Source organism: Haemorhous mexicanus, chromosome 2, assembly GCF_027477595.1.
Source record: "Haemorhous mexicanus isolate bHaeMex1 chromosome 2, bHaeMex1.pri, whole genome shotgun sequence".
In the NCBI taxonomy this organism is placed as follows: Eukaryota; Metazoa; Chordata; class Aves; order Passeriformes; family Fringillidae; genus Haemorhous; species Haemorhous mexicanus.
This window is the reverse complement of record NC_082342.1, coordinates 50,026,852-50,047,786: the sequence shown is the minus strand read 5'-3', so window position 1 is coordinate 50,047,786 and position 20,935 is coordinate 50,026,852. Positions and strand designations below refer to the sequence as shown.

At 41.1% G+C, this 20,935-nt stretch overlaps 3 protein-coding genes across 6 annotated transcripts in view; all 3 read left to right on the top strand.

Moving 5' to 3' along the window:
- Nucleotides 1-9,175, top strand: part of SPATA13 (spermatogenesis associated 13) — a 45,735-nt gene extending 36,560 nt beyond the window's left edge. For all 4 annotated transcript variants that reach the window (XM_059838755.1, XM_059838756.1, XM_059838758.1 and 1 more), the window contains 3 exons: nucleotides 503-875; nucleotides 3,854-3,928; nucleotides 5,156-9,175. In XM_059838755.1, coding sequence (XP_059694738.1) covers nucleotides 503-875; nucleotides 3,854-3,928; nucleotides 5,156-5,337 — 630 coding nt within the window. In that variant the 3' untranslated portion in view covers nucleotides 5,338-9,175. The remainder of the gene's footprint in view (nucleotides 1-502; nucleotides 876-3,853; nucleotides 3,929-5,155) is intronic.
- Nucleotides 9,176-9,314: 139 nt separating this feature from the next.
- LOC132323492 (complement C1q and tumor necrosis factor-related protein 9A-like) lies at nucleotides 9,315-18,637 on the top strand. The gene is made up of 3 exons (XM_059838759.1): nucleotides 9,315-14,667; nucleotides 16,602-16,664; nucleotides 17,583-18,637. Exons 1-3 carry the CDS (start codon nucleotides 14,502-14,504, stop codon nucleotides 18,386-18,388), a joined length of 1,035 nt encoding a protein of 344 aa, XP_059694742.1. The 5' UTR covers nucleotides 9,315-14,501; the 3' UTR covers nucleotides 18,389-18,637.
- A 1,268-nt stretch (nucleotides 18,638-19,905) lies between these two features.
- MIPEP (mitochondrial intermediate peptidase) overlaps nucleotides 19,906-20,935 on the top strand; it is a 65,798-nt gene continuing 64,768 nt past the window's right edge. Inside the window, exon 1 of the mRNA XM_059838750.1 lies at nucleotides 19,906-20,097. Within this exon, the coding sequence (XP_059694733.1) occupies nucleotides 19,921-20,097 (177 nt within the window). The 5' untranslated portion in view covers nucleotides 19,906-19,920. The remainder of the gene's footprint in view (nucleotides 20,098-20,935) is intronic.

The following is a 20,935-nucleotide window of genomic DNA, read 5'->3' as shown; positions in this document are numbered from 1 at the left end:
AGGTACTGTGTACAATACTTGATGTCCCCTGCAGGAGTCTTTCTGCGTAGGTGCTTGTTTATGGTGTCTACTTTTCAAGTGGTCATTGCTCCGTTAAAAGTCCAGTTGCTTCATTTACAGTGTTTCTGTTACTGATTAACCTTGTTTATAGTTCAGGAAGAGCAGTATGTAACATGGACACTTGCCTTTGAGATGAGGTGACAAAATGGAGCTTTTAAAAATGTTGAATCTCATCTGGAAGTTTGGTAGTTCTGTCAGAATGGGAACCTGTTTCACTGACTTAAATGTTTCTCTCTGTTTATGCAGAACCACATTGATTGAATTTACCTCTGTGATATTATTTACATTGTGTGACATTTTCAAATCTAATGATAAAAATACAAGAAAAGTGAGTGAACTTAAGACTTGATTATATAGTGAGACTGGTTAGACACACACTGAGATCTCAAAATATTATTTACTTACTACATATCTCTATATCTCTATATACCTGTCTTCCTAGGGACCAGATGTGTTAGCCAGAAGCTCAGAACTGATCCACTCAGGAGAACTGACCAAAATATCAAAACAAGGCAAAAGCCAGCAGAGGACTTTCTTCCTTTTTGACCATCAGCTTGTGTTCTGTAAGAAGGACTTGCTGAGAAGGGACATTTTGTATTACAAGGATCGTATTGACATGGACGAGACAGAAATTGTGGACACTGAAGATGGCAGAGACAAAGATTTTAACATCAATGTCAAGAATGCTTTTAAGATAATAAACAGAACAACAGAAGAAGTTCATTTGTTCTGTGCAAAAAAACAGGAGGATAAAAAGAGATGGATGGAGGCGTGTGAAAATGAAAGAAGAAGAGTTCGAGAAGACAAGGAAATGGGTGAGTGAAACAATTTCTAAACAGTGGTTAAAACAAACTTGCTTTTGCAGTTCTTTGTTTTGTGCAGATGTGCACTCTGTCTTCTTGAGCTGGTGTCCGTTTCTTACCTGACCTGATGTTTAGCTGTGTAAGTGAAGCCTATTCAGGGGCATTTGCCCTGTCACTGTGGGCCAAAGGTTCAGGGCAGATCGTGTCATCCATATGATTCTGGTGCTTGGTGGAGCAGAATGAGAGATGAGATATGACAAGATGCAAGTCACAAAAACCAATCAATAATAAAAATCCATCTAGAATCCTAGCACTTTTGTATGAATGATTGGTCAAAAATATCTGTCCATAAAGGCTCCTTTTTTACAAAGCCAAGCTGTCTGTGTCATATAGTCTGTGTCAGGCACCTCCTGTGTCCAGGAGGCCCATGCAGTTGTATGGTGTCTTTAACTACAGACCCAGCAATAGCACCACTGGGCAGTGAGTGGCACTGGCACATTTCTCTGGCACTGGCACAGAGAAATGAAGCCAAACCTTGAGTGAGCAGGAAAAAAGGTAGTAAATCCTAGGACCAGTTTTAGACCTGCAGTCTGTGGGACACTCCAAGGACAGTGTGTCTTCTGTGTCAATGTATAGTTAGGATTACTTTTTTGGTTTTGCATAGTTTCATGCATCGTCTAAGATCAGTGACAAAAGCTCCAGCAAAATTTCATTGGCAAAACATACACAAAGAAAGCAGACTGAGGTAAAGAAAATAAAAAGTCAACAAGTGAATGCTTCCATTTCCATCCTTTCTGAGAAGAAGCATTCTTGAGCTCTGCACTGCTTCCTGGGTGGTTACTTTATGGAGCACTGGGAGAGTATGTTGAGCAAGTTAGATGCTCTCTGTCAGGAATCTCCTGAGGTTCTGCCCTGGGCAGCCATAGGTCTGTCTTGGTGTAACCATTCCTCCTAAGTGACACTGCTGCAGAAATCCCCAAGAATGAGGAAACTGCAAAGGTGTAGCAGCTACAGCCCTAAACTATTTATTCTGCTGGGACCTCATGAAAATCAACATGATATTCAGAAGAGTAACCATCTAACAGTGGTGGTGGCACTGGCAGTGAGATTTGTCATAAAAACACTAGCCCTTGTTTTGGGGCTGGGTCACAATTTCCATGGTTGCTGAGTGCGAGAGCTGCACAAGGAGGGTCCATTGTGCTTGATGCTCTTCAGGCACAGTGCAATATAGTGGGGGGAAAAAAAACAGTTAAAAGAGAAACTGTATGTTTGGTCATGGCACATAGGCACATGCAGTCTTCTCTGCCCATGTAACATCCAGCTTTCTGTAAAGTTGCTTTTCAAGTGTTGCAACTCACTATTCTGATGTTCCTGTTTTGGGACAGGTATGATGAACCAGAGGAAAGATGGTTGAGTTGTAATAGCTAATGTCCGTCTGGTCTTGTGAGCCACAGTGGCTTGGATGTTTTCTCCATTAACCAGAAGACTGTTTCTTTTTTAAAATGTCTTCTTTTTTGGCATAATTAAACATTTCCTGCAGCCAAAACCAATGGAAAAATGCCACTATTCTCAACCTCAGGTTTAAATTTGTCTTGTTGATTTTGTAAGCTATCTCGCTGGAGTAAACGCAAAGCCTCTAATCTGACCACTCAGAGAACAAATAATACTCTTTCAATTCAGAACTGCAAATGGCATTTTACTTCTGTTTTCAAAGACACTTGGTGTGAGTCATTGTCTCCCAAACCATATCTAGCTTTTCTTAGCTTTTATGAATATATGAGAGAAAAGACCACAGCCAGAAAATCCTTCTCCAAACCACTAATAGTAACCCTAAGAAAGTGGTCTGATCTCTCTTGATGAAATTGCTTTCATTTTTAAAAATCTGTTTCCTTGTTTCTATAAAGGAAAAAAAAAAACCCTGCAGGATAAAAAAAGTACTGCTGCCCAAAAGTTATGGATGTTTTAAGTTTATAGGCTGATTTGTAATAACTTTTTCATAAGTTCAGGATAAAAAAGAGAGTTTTGAAAGTATAGAGAAGTGAGGGAAGATGCAAAAGGGAACTGAAGCAGACACTTCATTCTGGCTTTGAACCACAGCTTCTGTGCTCTTTCTGTGCATATGTGTGAAATGAGTGCAGGCTTATGCACAGCATGAAATGAAACAGCATGTGCACCCTGTTGTCACCTTGTGCAAATGTGACATTTGTGCATGTATCTCAACTGTGTTGTGCACAGGGAGAGGAAACTGGAGTGCCTCTACCTGGGCTCCAGTCAGCACCAGTCTCTGATGCCACCTTCTAGCAGATGTCTGTCATCTCTGTACCCCAGCTCAGCCATACACCTGTCACATGATAGTAAATAGCATAGGGTTACCCATGTGCTTCATGTAAGTTACACAAGTATATATGAGAAACACAAGTGAGGGATCCAGCCCCAGAATGATGCAGCCAAAACCGCATCACAGCCTGCTTCAGTGTCTGCCAGATTTTGTGATACTCTCCTCTGAGTGAAGGGAAAGATACCCAAATTTGTACTAGCAGTGACTCCAATCTGTTACCCAGGTTAGCTCAGAGTGAATGAAAAACAAAAGGATTCTGCCTTTGTGTTAGTTGGGTTAGGGTTAGGGTTAGGGTTAGGGTTAGGGTTAGGGTTAGGGTTAGGGTTAGGGTTAGGGTTAGGGTGACTTGGTGACTTCTAGATTTCAATAATTTTATTTTACAACTTTTTTTTTTAAAATCTCTTGTTATCTGCACTTGTCTGTCATTATCCCAGTGGAAAACCCTCTTTAAGTTCATATGACAATACTTCTAAAAACTTCAGGTGTATTGCTACTATGATTTATTAAAATTTGCTAATTTACTAAAAATTGCCTAAGATACAGTTTACTTATTTGTTTTAATTTAATGCAATCAAGTAGATTGCATTAAATTAAAATTAGATTAGATACAGTAATTATGTACTAGTGCCCTAATTTACACTTTGATGTGTAGGTATGGAAATCTCAGAAAACCAGAAGAAACAAGCCATGCAGAATGCCCGTAAGTCCAGGCAAGGAAAAATTAAAGGTGGGTGTTGAGAATTGCATTACCTTCTTACTGTGTTCCATTGATCTTTTTGTTAGGAAATAGCATGGTCTGGCTGTGGCTGAGTTCTTCAATCTTTTAAAAACATTTTTTGTGGCTTACATGGAGTCAAATAATTGCCATCAACCTGTATTTTAATATTAAATTCCAATATCTCTGTAAACTGTCTACTAAATCAGCTTCCTGAGCTTCTTCAAACAGACAAATCAGTATTCTGTATATTAGAGAAGAAACTCAAGAGGTAAGGCAAGGTGTTTATTTTTAAGGTTGTGATGAATTGGATGCACAGGTTAAATTATAAATTAGTGCTACAATTCCTTCCTTTGCTTTTATTCAAAGAGCTTGTTCTTCTTTACCAATTCTGTGTCTTGTTTAAAATGTCCTAAAGTTCTTCTTGCAAGCCACATTGTTATATTATTTACAATAACAGTCAAAATGGCTTCTTCTGGCATCCCTCTAGAAGGAAGGATAAGACCAGAAGCTTGTTTGTCAGGAAATGGCTTTTTTATTCGTTTCCTCTCTCAGAAAATAATCACATCAGAAACAAATCACAACGAATTTTGTCCTTTTCCATCTTAAAGTCAAACTCAGCTAAATCTCTAGTGTGCTGAGAGAAAAGTGGAATAAGATTGAAGTCTGAGTTTAGGAGTGAAGGAGTTGATGTTAGGTTGTCTTCTGTTCACTGGGATTAATGCTCTTAAAGCATTTTCTCTTACTCAATTAATAAATACCCCTGAAACCTGTCTGGATTTTCAGGGGAGTGGCTAAAGTTTGTTATTAGGAGATTCTGTTCAGAATGCACAAAGCTCAAAGTCTTAAGAACATTAACCCAGAAGAATATATTTCAAATGGAAGAAACAACATTCTTGTTGGTACAGTAATTTACCCAGCCTTACTCTGAGAGTGGACTGAAGTACCAGTATCTGCTGTTTGAAGTCATTCCTTTGAAATACCAAGATTTATTTGTGCAAACAATATAGTCCAGCTGTGTGAAATTGCTGCTTGTTTTTGGTCATTCTGTTATATTATTTTTACTGGTACTGTTGTCTTCTTAAGCCAAATCAATGCAGCAATTAAAAAGTCAAACATCCGAAAACGTGACCCTTAGTTGTGCCATTCAAGATCATGGCAAAATTCATCTTGTCCCTTGGCTCTGTACTTAAATTTCTCTGGCTGATTCAGGTGCTTTCTCCAACTGTTCTTCTGTAGGTGTGAGCTATAATGGGTGTCCCATGCCTCCTCCACACCAAACCCTTCATCCCCTTCACCAGCGACACATCACCGTGCCTACCAGCGTCCCGCAGCAGCAGGTCTTTGCCCTGGCAGAACCCAAGCGGAAGCCATCCCTCTTCTGGCATACTTTCAACAAACTCACTCCCTTTAAAAAGTGAGAGGCCAAAGGACCTGGAAGGACATCAGCACAGAGGGAGACTCACTCCAGAGAAGGACCTGGGAGACATGGTCGAGCTAACTTGAGCTCAGTGAATCTCCCATTTCAGAGGCAGAACCTTGGGTTCCCTTGAGCCAGGAATGCAGCCTTTGAAGAAAGAAGTTTGTCAGGGCTGCTCTGAAGTCCATGTTGCCAAGTGTCAGCATTGCTGATGAAGAGCAGTCTCTCTTCTGACAAAGACAACTTGCTGTTACTCAGAAACAGCAGTATTTGATCTCTGTTTCTTAGTTATGTTGAAGTAGTGATGGAATCGTGCAGGTCATTGTAACATTTCATTTTTCTTAACCTTATATTGATGGCCAAATTTTGGATAGGGAGGAATTTTTCTACAGGGATGTATCAGCAAGGAGTCTTAGGAGAATTTTCTCCTTCCTTCTGGAGCACTGAGCACAGATCACCCATTAAAATCAGGTGGAGATATCCCATGTGATTAACCAGCTGTTGGCAGAATTTAGTGGACCCTAATCCTTCCTGTCTTTTTTTTATTACATTGCCAAATGGCAGGAGAACATCCCGCAAGGCCTTACCATATTCCAGATTGGAACAGGGAAATTTTATTCTGTCCTATAGAAACAGGAACAGAGTGTGAAATGGACTGTAAAGATATGTGCATTTATTGCACTCAGGTGGAAACAAGAGGAGCCCAGGGCATCTCAGATTGATTCATTTCAGTCAGAGCAGATGCATGCATGTATGCTCTTCAGTGTAGAGCTTTTCACTCATTTCTTCACCTGGGAGACTCTTCTTTGTATTTCCAATATGTTATTTTCTCTGTGTAAAAAATACATTTTTATTTTCTCACAGAGATAATGTGAATGTACAAAATCAGAGTTGAGATAGTACATAGTGACTGCTGGCTATGTTACATAGATCTCATTCTTTTTATTCATATAGCTGGACTTAGAAAATGAATAAATTGTAATGTAAATATATTGAAGCTGTCTGGATCCATGCTTCTTGTACACATTCAATTGACAAGGGGTTTTGACCAATGGGTTTTGACCAATAACTTCTTCAAAAGAAACAGAAATCCTTACTGGAAGGGACAGAGAAATCGTGTGGACCAGAGATGAATTTTTGTCTTGGTGTCATCAGTCCCCACTGGAAGAGGAAGAACCTGACTTGATTAAGGTCAGTTCTGGCCAGCATATGCAATCCATGATTTGCATTGCTTCAATTCCTCAGTGGCGTGAAGTTGATCTGGGAGAATAACTTTTAAAAAGCCACCAGGAAGAAAGAGGATCCTGATATTTGTAGCACTGATAGTTTCTGCTTGCTTGCTCTCATCAAGGATGACAAGACTGCTGGGAATATGGAAGGAAGTAAAGACTCAATATGATTCAGAACTGATTTGCTATGAATGTCTTTACAATACTTTATCCTATGCTGCTGATTAGGGGCATTACCTGATGATTAGGATAGATCCAAAGGTATTATTTGACAGTGGGCACAATCAGCTTTGTCATAGATCTGTAATATATGAAAAACAAACAAGGGGCTAAACGCCAGGCATTTTAACAACAATGTAGAAAAGCCTTATTTTAAAGATGTATTTGTTCCTACTACTATTGTTACCTCCATATTTTTATTTATCATCAGTGTTGTGAAGCCCACTATTAACTAGGTTTTGTGATTTCCTAACTTTGTGGCCACTTCTGCAAAGCCCAGGTTTGTGGTTTTCATTTTAAATTGCATCTTTTTGACAACTGCACATTTCAAATGCCTTGTGTATATAGCTCAGCAATAAGGCAAAGTCTGGTATGCTCAGCCGAATTGTACCCTGCATAGTAAATTTCATTGCTTGTGCTTTCCCATAGCAATGGGAGATGATGTAAACTAGTTAAGAACTGGAAGTGCACACTGACATTTGTAGTGATCCAGCTGAAAGAAAATGCACAGGAAGTCAATGAAAAAAGCTACTTGTATATTTCTCTTGATGTTTAAGCCAGCCATTGCTGCTCAGATTTAAAAAAATAGATCATTCTGAATGCTCGATTTAAACACAAGGATCAGACTTCCAAATGCAGGCATGGATGCACACCCTTCCCCTCAAATGAGTAAGCCTTTTGCATTTCTTACATACCCATTTTTGTGGGTACATGCCACGTTCAGGCCTGTAAACCAATGAGATGCACGTATGGTGTGAGTGAAGATGATGTTTTTCATAATCACATTCTGAAAGAGTTGATTCTAAGTGCAAAAAAAAGGCTGAAGTTGGATTGCAGTGCTCACCCAGAAACTTTGCTAGCTGGACCTGAAGACATTATGAGATCCACACTTACATATGTGTCTTTGCTGAAACCTGCTTCCTTCCAGCGCTCGGTTCTGTGAGGTGCTGGTAAAAAAAGGTTTGGGGATCTTTCTTCTGACATGTCAGTGCCCATGAAGGTTCTTCCCATGTATTAGTGCTGGTGCCTTAGCCCTAAAAATGAACAGAAATGTTTGCATATGGTTTTGGATGCAGTAGGTTTTTTCTCAAGAAATGAATTTCAAAGAGATAAAAAGAAAATATTTCATGGTGCAGATTACTCAGGACAGTTTTACATATGGTACCCTTCATGCAGACATGGTTGTTTTTTAATGCTCTCTCTGTCTTTCTTTGCAATATGACCTTGCAACAGATTTAAGATCAAGTATAGTAAGACAGGCCAAATTTATACTATGCCATAGTCTTTTAAACAAATTATAGTGAAATGAAAACACATATTATTCAACAATTAAGACAAATATTTACTTGGGAGCTAGCATCACTTCAGAGTCTGTGGGAAGGAGTTGCAACTAAAATGGAGAAGTTTGAATTGTAGCAACTCTTGCCCTGATTCTCCTTCTGGTGACAAAACTTATATATAGATCATCAGGAAGCTGTGATGGCAACATCTGTTCTTTTCCACTTGCATGCTTTAAGTTACTATTAAAAAATCTAGGGCAACAACTAAGAACATTTGTGCCTCATTTTGATAAAGCCCAGCCGGAGCTTTCCTGATGGCCTGCTGAGCAGATAACCTCAGACTTTTTGCATGAGATGCAGTAAAATATAATTGTCCTTAAATGTGTTCCCACTGAGTTAGGAAATGCCAAACCATAATTGCATCCAACTCAGAACATTTGATGTATAAAATAATAAGATTGTTTTACAAGTGGCTCTTGCCATGCTAAATTTCACATTGAATTTTTGTGGTCAGTGTAAGAACTGAGTTCAAAGACAGACTTCTCAAATGTTCCACATTTTAGTTGTCTTTTGGAAATAATTATATAACAATTTTGGAGCCAAAGGTCTTTAGCCATAACTAACACAGTACCTTTCTCTGACTGCCTTTCTGCTTTTTTTTCTACATGCGTGGCATTTGTATGTAGCAGATGCCTTCTAAATGATCTCTAATTTAAAACTCTTTGTTGTAAATAATAGGGACAACTTGCATCTATTTTGGTGTTTTGTAACATACCTACCATACATTGCTTTGTGCATCTCACGCTGTGTGTGTGCTGTTACACATGTTGTAAATGAAGTGTCCTGGCTGCAGAGCAGAGGAATTGGCTGTTGACAGCTGAAGTACAATGTATAGGACAGCAGTAGCTTGATGTGCATTTCTTCTGGATTAACTGCATTGCAAGGTTTATTTACTCTTTGAATGTTGTTTGTCAAATGAATCTATTTTCTGGAAATAAGTACGAACTTACATTCCTATTATTTTTCTTTTATTGTACATGGTTGAATTAAATAATATACAAAGCTGAAGTTCCTCATCTGTGTCTTATAAAACTTTATGTGCAGTTTTAAAGTTGTTGTGCTTTTTTTTAATTGTCTACGAAATTTCATTTGTGATGCAAAAATGTATCAACTGTCATAATTTCTTCTAGTATTTTAAGGAGAAAGTCACACCATCCTCTCTTGTTTTCCCAGTAACAGCTTCAGTACTTCCCAGCACAAGTTCATTTTAACAATGCCTAAGGCTGGTTCTGGTATTGAACTCTTCGTTGTTCAGGCAAAGCCTGTACTTGCTGCTGTCAGCCTGTGATTACTGTGCTTTACCTTGTCCTGGAGAGGCTTTACACAGTACCCCTTGCAATACATACAGGTACAGCTTCTGTGCTAATAAAGCTCCTGCTAACAGAGGATGGTGACTTAAGTACTGCAGGGCAGGTAAGGAGGATTTAATTTTATTTTCTGTGGAACAAAAGCAAACCCATTTAAATGGGCTCACCCAAAAGGTATTTTCTGCTCATGTGTGTGAACAGGTTTACTTGCCTGCTTGCTGGAGCAGAGGGCAACACAGCTGGGGGTTCAACTTCTCTGATTCAGGGAAGTTTTTTGTATCTCATTATTCTGACAGGACAGAGGGCCACATCCAAATGGTGTGCCTGTGTCCTTTCTGCTCCAGGCTGTGTCAAAGATTGTGTTTGCTGAGACACACCAGCTTTAACAAAGTAACATACTTTGCCGAAATCTTTTCATCAGAAATGTTTTGACAAGTTCAAATGCTGGCTCAATAGTTGGTTTGCTATTTCTTTACCCCTCTTTCCAAAGTCCAGGTTCTTATATTTCTTGGTTTATCTCACACCTGAGAGTTTCTGCCTCCCAAGGTTGCTGCCGTGGTGGGATGTGTGCTGAGTGCTCCAACTTTAAAGAGAAAGGCATAGTTTGAGCACTTAGTGAGATAGATTGGATGGTATAAAAACATGCCCTAAGCAAACACTGGAGTAGGATGTAGCAATCAGTAGGCTTTCTAAGGACCCTGTGGTTCATCTGGCCAGGGTGAGCTCATTTGAGCCTTTTATTTCATGCTTGGGCAGTCAGGCTAAATCATGTAGATCATTCTGTACTTTCAGCTTCTAAGTTCCTTGAGAGTTGATCTATCAGATGGAGCTTTTAGTTTGCACAGAAATAGCACTGCTTGTCTTAGATTTTTTTTTGGCTGTTTAGGTTTTTTCCAAAGGCTGCATAATGATCTGTGCTTGGTAACAGAGACAAGGACTCAGGCTTTTTCATATTCCAGAATCAAAGGAGAAACTAAAACCTCAGCAGTGAAATACAGCACACCGTGTAGTTTGTAAGGAAAGCACAAAATACTCCTTATACAAGTGAATATGTTTCTCAATGCTTTACAAAATTTAGTTACTCAATCTAGAGGATATGTAATTGTGAGAATGTGATAAAACTGTATAAACTGTTAGCACACTTTTTTTGTTAATCTTAAGTCTCTGTTTAGTTTGCTGCAATCAGAACTTGTCCAGTGCTTGGAGCTGAGAACTCACCTACTGCAACTATTAGGTATTTAGGCTCTGATTTAAAAAAACAGACATGTCTGTGTCTGTGTGTGTGTACATGTGTCTACACCTGCATCCCCTTTGTAGACTCTATGGGGCATCCCCAAATGTCTCTGCTGGCACCTACAGCAGGTTGCACCAGACAAGTAACCCACATCTATCACACCTTCCCTCTGTTAACATTACATCATTGTCTGTTTACAACACATCATTACATCCTGCATTTCTGTTGTGCATCTTGGGGGGGGGAGTGGGGTGGTGTGTATGTGTGATTGACACCTGGACAGTGTTTATTTGAGTCATTTTAATGTTTTAAGCATTCAGAGTGGGACACCTGCATTGGCAGCCAAACCGCTCTGTGGACAAGCAGAGGCTGGAAGGTGTCCATCTGCATCACTGGAGTCGCATCAGTGAAGTTCAGAAGGGCAGATCTGAGAGGAAGGAGTACCACTGCTCTTCAGGGGCTGAGTTTCTCTCTGAACACAAGGTGGTGTAGGATTTATCCACTGTTTCTCCTAGAGATTTTTTTTTCAGGAAAGCTGAAACTGCTTAAAAGGAAAGGAGGAGCCCCAGGTGCACCATGGCCTCTTCCTATAAGCACGCCCCAGACTTTAGAGATACTGACTTACTGAAAAAGTGTCTAGAAACTGCTCTGCTAATAAGGTCAGGTATATCTAATTAACCATCATGGTCGTTGCTGTCATATTCATCTCCTAACGAAGGTAATTAGCACAGCAGTCAATCTAACAACCTCTGCATCTCCTGCCTTTCAGATGCAATGTTTTTTAACAGCAAATGATGAACTCTTGCTCCCATGTAATTATTTTCAAATCATTATTCTGTGATGAGACAAGGCACTAAAAAGCAGCTGAAGGAAACATTTGTCTAAAAGGCTATTTCTCCAGCAGTTTTCTTGGTTACCTGTTAAAAATGCATCAAACCAGACTAACTGCAGAGTCCATCAAGGTATAGGTAGCTAATGAATGACATTATTCCTAACAGGCAGGATGGGCTGCTTTTTAGTGACTCAAACTTTTAAGTGAGAAAGGAGGCTGAGGCTAAGCAGGCTTAGAAAATTTCAGACGGTGCTTAGTGGGTAAAGAGAAATGGATTGTTCGTTGTGGCTCTCATTTCTTCTTCTCAGTTAGCATAGCAGCAAGAATAATTTGGCTGCAGAAGTTCAAGTAGAGCAGCGAATTTCTGCCCATGGTCCCTCCTTTTCCCCAGAGCGCGGTGGACACGATGTCCCAGGTTCAAGCCAGGGCAACTCAACTCTTGCAATATTTTGGTGTCGCCACAGGGTGGTGGTGAAGATCTTACAGAAAACTTCGTTGATCTGCTGTGCTGAGGGAACGTTCTTTGATGTGTGCAGAGCACACGTGTCACATCTTTGCAGTGTGGTGACACCCTCAGACTCTGTTTGCAGTCACTTGAACCAACAAGAGTTCGTTGACACATTAACTCACGTTACTTTTGGTTTTATCCTTCACTGTTGATGATCAGCATTTAGGGAGTTGATGATAATCTCAGTTGACTTCCACCAGTCCTTAGACAACAGCAGTTCCAGTAGTTTCAAGAAGACACAGTTAAGAATTGAGTTATGGCTTTTTTCAAATTAGTTACCACTAATACATAATTTAGTAGCCCAATAACTTTGACTGTTGCTTGAATAGCTAGATAGGGAGCCTGCTAACTACACATGAAAAACTTTGTAATTCTATTTATTCTATTTTTAATTTACCCTTGTTACTTCTTTTCCTTAATCACCTAATAATTGTAATGACACATTCTTAGCATTTTTTGTTTTAATTTCTATACTCTTTGTCCCTAAATCCATTGTAAATTAACTGACTCAGAAATTATCTTCTTGACATATTTTAGCACTACAATAATGGTGTGAGACATGCCTTCCATCCCACAAATCATCCAAGCTGTCAGAGGCTAACATTTGTGTGATACATTTGTACAAAGGAACAGGAAATCAAAGCCTTATTAATCCATTTTAACGATTTCCTTTTATGTAACAGTGGTAAAAGCCAAAGTACAGAGCACTTCAGCTTAATATTGGAATAAATAGAAAGATTCCACTTTAAACCTCTGTTTTAATTATTGAACAGCTCTCAGAATTAAATCACTGACCTTTGAGAATTTAGTGACCAAACAAGTGCTTGTCCTCAAGACACATATCGGAGTGTGCATTCTTTTACATGAAGTTTCTACACTCAGTATAAAGATGTCCAAGAACACTGCAAGTACCAAGTGAACAAGGTAAGAACAAAGGTCCTATATATATGATGATGGTGTCAGGTTGTAGGGAGGAGTGCATGTATGGGGGACCAACCACACTGTCTATTCTTTAGGCAGGAAATGCTTCCCTAGACAACTCTGGGAATGGGGTTCTCTGTAAGTGGACAAGGACTGTCAGAGTTCTCTGTAGGATGCATCATAACCTAACAGTGTCATACAGAGCACTTCTTCCTTTTGAATGCCTATGGAGTGCTTTGACTAAGGCAGCAAATATTTATATACCTCAGAAGGAGCAAATGTTTTATCTATTTTCACCTTTCTTCAGTGCCAACCAGCAGCAGCAGCCAAAGTGGGATTTTTTTGGTTGGTGATCAAACATCTCTGAGTAAATCCATTGGCAAAGACACCATAAATAATTTCTAATAATGGTTCCAAAATGGGAAACTTTTCTAAACAGAGAATAAAAAGATTAAGGAGCATGTCCCAAAGATAAAGTCTTACTCTATAAATTAGATTAAGGGTGTAATTATTCTTATTGTGGACATACTGGTGTCTCTTTACATGGTACTTGTGTGCATTGTTTCATGAGAGTGAGAAATTGTGGTGAAGGGATTAAAGAGAAGACATAATTTTTTAGTTAATGCTAGTTAATATTGCAAAAGAAATACTGATCTTACTCTTCATTAATAAAAGAACTAATTCCAAAGCCAATTGTTTAACATTTACTCATAATAACAATCACTTTTACCTGTTTAAGTATTAACCTATATAGCTGAAGCTTCTGTGCATTAACATTTCTGGATATTAATTCCAAACAAGGCAGGTATTCATTTTGTTTCTATTTACTTTTTATTCCTCAGTCTAATCTCTTCCCAACAATTGCTCTTACACTCACTTAAACCAGCTGTGTCCAGGATTAAGCCTAAATGTATTTCAATGGGCCTATATTTAAAAAACATTATATAGGAGGGCCTCTCTAGAGAAAAGATAAATATAAGATGGACTTTTAGTAGCAAAGTTACATGAATTGGGAGCACACAGCTAAAGACTTGTTTTTGCCAAAAACTCTCTTGATCCCTCACACCTTTGCCCTCATCTCACTCTGCTCCACCTCTAACCCCTCCTCTGAGGTCATTCAACTTATTAACCCAGTAGGGAACTAATCTGAGTGAATAATAATAAAATTTTAAAAAATTAAAAATTTAAAAGTGATTGCTCTGAGCTGAATGAAGGGGTTGAATTGCCTTAGCTCACCTCCCATGACACTATCTCCTGGTACAACCATGCAGTCACAAGTAGGTGTAGGTAGAAATGTGGATGGAGAATTGTGTAAAGCTAATATTTTAAATGTAGAATGATGCCAGGACTGATATGTCCATTAAATAATTATTTTAAATAGCACTCAGTAGTCTCCAGGACTGTAATTAATGCAATAGAAAGATTTATAAATAAAACAAAACAATAGACATGGTGAAACCCCATTTCCTTGTTTTGCTCCCTGCACCACCCTGCATTCCTTTCTAAGGTAGGCACAGGCAGATGTACTTTTTCTTCTTAAATATTTCAGCCAAAATCTTATAACCTATCTAAAGAATGAAAAGCTGGATTGTACTGCTGGCTATTGTAGTCAGCACAGCAGAGACACAGAACCAGGACATCTGCACCCAAGGGTATCCTGGCATTCCTGGCAATCCTGGGCACAATGGCATACCTGGTCGGGATGGACGTGACGGGTCAAAAGGAGACAAGGGAGATACAGGTACTATGTTCAGAATTAATGATTTAATATATCAAATGCAAGGCCATTCACTCCCAAATTTGTCTGTAGTTACTCTGCATGAATGGAATTATTCTGCCTAGCCTTCAGAAAACATTTCAGACATTTGTCATTTACCTCTTTGAAGAAGGAAATATAAAAAAAGGCTTAAGGAGAGCAAGACAGAAAATACTATGGAGATGTCAGGCTCATGGGATAAAAACAAAAGGAAAAAAGGCTTTACTTTCTATCATGGGAATATTTTCAAATGTATTTGAAAATTTTAAAGCCTGCAAACCTACTCCTACTCCTCTAAGATAGAAACTATATTTCTGCAAAGAGCTTCAAGCCCACTAAACAAAAAAGCAACAAATGATATCGTGTTTGGTGTAGTAGGAAGTATGCAGTGGTAAGAAGACTTCTCTTTCTTATCTAAATTATACATTGGTAGGACTTGATTCTGAGTATGCCTACTTGCTGTAACTCAAGAGTCACTAGAGTAAGTTCAGAAATGGAGACTATTGAACAACAATGTAGGATTTATTTCTGCTCTAGCAGGCTATAATAGAGATTTGTGTGAGATATCAAACTCAGGGATAATCTCAGCATCCTAAAGATAATCACCCCCATAATACCTTAAGCCTTAGGTTAACAATGGCCCTTGTATCCATGCTGGAATATCAAGGCCAGGATTGCACAAGGTGATAAATCTGCAGGCCTGTGGACATATAACACTTCATAACCTTTTAAAATATAGAAAGAAACAAAGATTTCCATTAGCATCTTAATAGGCACATACATTTAACTGCCCTCTTCTTCTGTATGCAGGGTTCCAGAAAGGTCTGAAAAATAGAAAACCTAAAACTTTCATATTTTCATTTATTTTCTAAAGGTCCATTCAGCACTCCAGTGAGTTATCATGATACCATTAGATTCTGACAAACTCTCCAACATTTTTCCTAAATGCATCTGTTATGGTGACTGTGTTTCTGTTCTTTGTTTGATTAAAGTGGGGTGAATGCACCATTCTTTACACTCTATATAGATACATCTTTGTGGTTTAATACATGAGGATTAATTTTGTTCCTTACCAAGTCAGTGAAATTTCAGCAGATGCTGGGATGGACCCAATGCGCAGGAAACTGCTAAGGAACTGTTCTCTGGTCCATATGACTGGAGAGCAGTAGCTCTCACAACCAAACTGCCAACTCTGTTTTTCTTCTGTTGCTGAACTTGGGATGTATCCAGTTATTTGATCACAGACGTCTTGGGCATCTGTACTACCTCTGCACTACAAAAATCACTTCCATAATTGCTCTCTGTAGAGCAGTGGAAACTCCATGTCATGCTTGGTACAAGGATCAAGAGTGTGAATACCTTCCTCAGCTTTATAGGCAATATTATTCCGCTGTAATGATCCATTGCCGTCAGTTAAACTCCTGCATGTCTCTTCTTGAGGTGGGAGTTCACCATTCTTAGAATCACAGACTCATCACAGCTGGAAAAGGCCTCTGAGATGATCTAGTCCAACCATTAAACCAGCACTGCCAAGCCCACCACAAAACCACATTCTTGTTTAACTGCAAGGCTTCCTGCCCCAGCAATGCTTCTTGCTGAATTTCCATGGATGGAGACAGCAAGAAAAGTTTTCACACTGGTGATCCACACAACTGTACATGTCTCAATAACTCACCTCTTTACACCAAGGATTTCATCTGCACCCCAAAAGCACCATCCTCAAGCAGAGTTTCTCTGCTCTTTGTCAATCTCTCTGTAAAATAAAACTACCAGCAGTGGCAGACACTAAAAGTCAGGAATAAGGGTATGCTTTACATTACTGTTTGGCCAGGATTGAGGAGGAAAGATTAAAGAAGGACTCCTCCCAAATTTTCTGGTAATTTGTTTAATGAATATCTGTGTTTTTATTTCTGTACTAGGTGAACCAGGAATTCCTGGAAGTCCAGGAAAAGATGGTGTCAATGGAGAGAAAGGTGAACGAGGTCAGAGAAGTGCCTCAATTTAATATTTGTCTATGAACTGCTGCCCTTGTGTTTGTGAGCTCATCATACAATCTCATCTATTTTAAATTCTCTCATTTCTAAATTGAGAACAACAAACTCTACAAACAGCATTATTCCTAACATGAGAAGCCAAAGGCTGTTGAGCACAATTGATCAGCTTCTTTTCTTGATGGATTGAGCCTATGTTCTTTATGGTGTCTTTTGTCTATCAACTGCTAAAGTGCCTTTCACATCATGAGATCTTCACCTTCAAAACCTTGTGCAGCAACCAGAGCAGTTTTGAAGGCTTTGATCTTCTGATCAATGATGGATGAAGGATAAATAAAGCATAGGGTGGCAAGTAACCAGGACAAAACACCTTTAGTTGTGCTGCAGTAGCAACATATGTAACCCAAGAGAAGTAGAAATTATATAAACATGTGACAGTTCAAGTCAAGTTCATGGTATTGTAAATAAAACCCCTTCCTCTTCCTCTGATTAAATTGTGAACCCTGTCACCCATTCTGTACACCAAAGGCTATAAAAAAGTGTGGACAGATGGTACTTTTGCATGAGATGATGTGAGCTGTCAGTGTTATCATCAGCCCATAGACAACCTTCCTTTCTTTGAGCTTATTCTTGCTGCTGCCAGCCAGAGCACCTGTTTTCTAACAAAATAGCAGGCTCTTCAGACATTATGCTTATCCTGCACTTAAATGTATGAAAAACTGTGTGTACAGTGAGCACAGTGGAGTATGCACAGTGGAGATTCAGACCTGCACATGTATCTCCTCATGATGAACCTCAATTTGTGCTTTCCAATGGAGGATCACAAGAAAGTTGTGGAGTTTTTTTATTTTGTTTTTATTATTATTTGGTTTTGGTTTTGTTTTTTTTTCTTTTTTTTTTCCCCTTTAGGAACCAATGGGACTGTTGAAGAGAAGGGGAACAAAGGAGATAAAGGAGAAAGAGGACCACCGGGGAAACTGGGACCAAAAGGATTTATAGGATCAGTGGGTCACAAAGGTCAGAAGGGAGAGCTGGGACTGCAAGGACAAAAGGGGTTAAAAGGAGACATTGGACCCATAGGTCCAAAAGGGACAAAGGGTGAAATTGGCCATCCTGGAAGAGTTGGTTTCCCAGGGCCGATTGGCCCGATTGGTAATCCAGGTCCTAAAGGTAATACTGGAGGTATAGGACCACAGGGCAATCCTGGAGTTCAGGGGGAAAGAGGCTTGAAAGGAGACAGAGGAGACAAGGGGGAGGTAGGTGCCCCAGGAGTCCTCCCAAGGAGTGCTTTCAGTGTTGGCCTTACAGCCAACACCAAGTTTCCCCCTCCGAATCGCCCAATCAAGTTTGACAAGGTGCTCTATAACAGCCTGAATGACTTCAACTCGGCTACTGGCAAGTTCACCTGCAAACACCCCGGTGTTTACTATTTCACCTACCACATCACTGTCTACTCGAGGAACGTGCGAGTAGCTCTCGTTAAGAACGGCATCAAGATGCTGCACACGGTGGACAGGTACCAGAGTGGAGAGGACCAGGCCTCGGGAGCCGCCATCCTCGAGCTGCAGGGAGGAGACGAGGTGTGGCTGCAGGCCCACCAAGGAGAGGCTTTCAATGGGCTCTTTGCAGATGGCGATGACGACACCACCTTCTCTGGGTTCCTCCTCTTCAGCACTGCTGACCCACTGCAGCCACTGCTGCTGCCCACCCTGTAGCTCCGCATTATCCCTGAATGCCCTCCCTAAGAAAGCTGTTATCTGCTGGGCAATTTCTGCTGGATTCAACACAAGAGACTTGGTTTCAGGGACAGCTTCTGCACAAGAGAGGACAAGACTTCAGAATCTACAGTGCTGGCCTTAACAATATTAGTGGTTTGGTGACTTACTGTAGGCATTCACAGGGGTGTGTACCCCAGTTCTGAAGAACAAATTTTAAACCAAAGTGAGATGAAATAAAAGACAAAAGTTCTGGAATTATGTTGTGTGGGATATCTTGTATAAACAAGAAGCAACAGTTACTTCGAAGCCAGTTTATATCTTCCAATGCGGCATGTGTAGATGGACTTGAAACTTGGTTAGTTTCCATCCAACCACTTTAAAACAGTATTTAAACTTGAAATTAGTGTAGTTTGATACCTCTGCAGAAGCTGCTTGCTGTGTGGTGCAAGCAAGTTTCGTCGTTTCATTTATAGCTTTTAAATATGGTATTTTCTCTCTGTGTAGTCACAGGTCTGAAATTGAGTGAAATGGAGTGATAGGAGGAAGTGCCATGTAGATTCTCTGATGTGGGCAAATATTCAAGGCAAGTGCAAAAATACAGCATAAAGCTGCTCTACTTCAGAATTAGCTGGTGCAAAATAAATTCTCACAGGTTAAAGATAATATTTAATCAACACCGAAGCAGCCATGCCAGAGAACTGATCAAGAGTTATTTCCTGTGCCATAAAACAGGAAATGAAATATACATAAAAATTCTGTCATTTCTTTCCCCCGAATTTTCTTTTTCTTCTTCTTCCCCCGTCCTCCCACTCCTTCTTAAACTCAAAAATATATATTAAAAAAAAAAAAAATAGGATGTCTCATTCACTTCTCTTAGAAGAGAATAAAGTAGAGATGCCAGTGGAGATTGGTCAGCATCATGAAATGCAGCGTTAGGAGCTTAAGGCCTGGCATCCCATCAGCACCTCAGGGTAGGTACCAGGGGAATGTGGGCTCCTTCCCACAGTAGTTGAACCCGAGTGTGGATCACAGAGCCCAAACAGAAAGGGCACGGTGGGTTAATTCAGGAGGAACAGCTGCACTTCTCAAATGACAGCAAGGGAGATACAAGGGCACTCAGGCGGAGGAAAGGCCTTTGTGAAGTTTTCAGCAAGACGAAGTTTCTTCCCGTAAGCCACACGCCGCAAGTTTGTATCACAAAAACATGTAGACCGAAAAAACATTTTAGAAGGGCCTTAGGTTTTACTGGAGAACGCGTAGGACAGGTATCAGCCAGCAGAGGCCCCGGTGCGGCCGGGTCGGGCGCTGGTGACCCGGGAAGCGGGGCAGGCCGGGGAGCGCCCAGAACCCGGGCCAGAGGCTCCCAGCGTTCTGAGGGCCCGTGGGCGCCCGGAGCTCTGCCTCGCTCCGCCTCCTGCTGCCGCTCCTCCCCTCGGCGCGGACGCGTGGAGGTCGCGGCCGAGCGGGCGTGCGGAGGCCGCGGCCGTGCCGGGCCCGCTCCGCCGCTCTGCGCTGCGCTGCGCTCCGCCATGCTGGGCGGCTGCCGGCGGGCGCTGCCCGCGGCGCTGGGCCGGGCGCTGCGGGGCCGGGCGGCGGGGCAGGGCGGCCGGGCCGTCAGCACCAGCTGGTGCCCCGTGGGTACCGCCTTCGATGTGAAGCAGCAGCAGCAGCAGCCGCTGCGCGGCGGTGCGGCGGGCAGGGACACGGTGAGCGGCGGTGGGGGAGGGCCGGGCCTGCTGCGACAGGAGCCCTGGTCGCTGGCAGCCTCGTGCTTTGCTCTGCTTGTCTCTAGTGTTCTAAGGGGGTAATTTTTCTCTTGGTGTAGTTTTTTTTTTTTTTTAAATAAGAGTTTATATGGGTTCTAGCAAACCCAAACCTTGTGGCTTTTGGGCACAGAAGCGTTTGACAGCGATGCCCTTGTACGTGGGAGTGCTTTCAGCCTCAGTGGTGCCCATAGGTCCGTGAAATGAGATTGCCCCTTCCATTCCCCCTTCCCTGCCAGCGTCCCCTCGCTGTGCGTTCACGTGTCAGTGCCGTGCCGCTGTACTCGGACAGTGCTTCGGGAGCAGCCACGCTGCTCACATCCCCTTGCCTGGGCTTATTCTTGATGTCTTGCCTATGGCAAGAAAGGGATTTCTTTGCTGATTTGGTGATGGTTGGGTTTTCTGATGCTTGTCTTTTTCGGGTGAGTAAGGGACGTTTGTTAATTTGTGTCCAGGGGATGAACGCGCTCCTGGAGAAGGTAAGGTAGCACAGTGCATAAAGAATAGGTGCAGCTGTAAAATCCAGGTGTTTGCCTGCTGATCAGCTCTTCCTGCCATGGTGCCCAGCCTGGTGGAGCTGTTGAACTTTGGGTTTTAGAAAGGACAAATCTGACCTCTGTTTATAATCTGACACTTGCCTGGGAAACTTTTCTTCACGTTCTCATGCCTCTGAAAGCACACTGGTAGAAGTCTTGCTTCAGGAAATAATCCAGTTAAATATTGTTTGCTTGGCTGGTCTAGGGAATGTGTTCCAGATGATTCACCTGGCCCACGATTCTTT

Bases quoted from the DNA above. Each gene is read 5' to 3' on its own strand.
- LOC132323492 (XM_059838759.1), top strand. From the start codon at position 14,502: ATGAAAAGCTGGATTGTACTGCTGGCTATTGTAGTCAGCACAGCAGAG. The intron at 14,668-16,601 runs GTACTATGTTCA...TTTCTGTACTAG, and splicing joins AGGAGACAAGGGAGATACAG to GTGAACCAGGAATTCCTGGA. The intron at 16,665-17,582 runs GTCAGAGAAGTG...TTTCCCCTTTAG, and splicing joins TGGAGAGAAAGGTGAACGAG to GAACCAATGGGACTGTTGAA.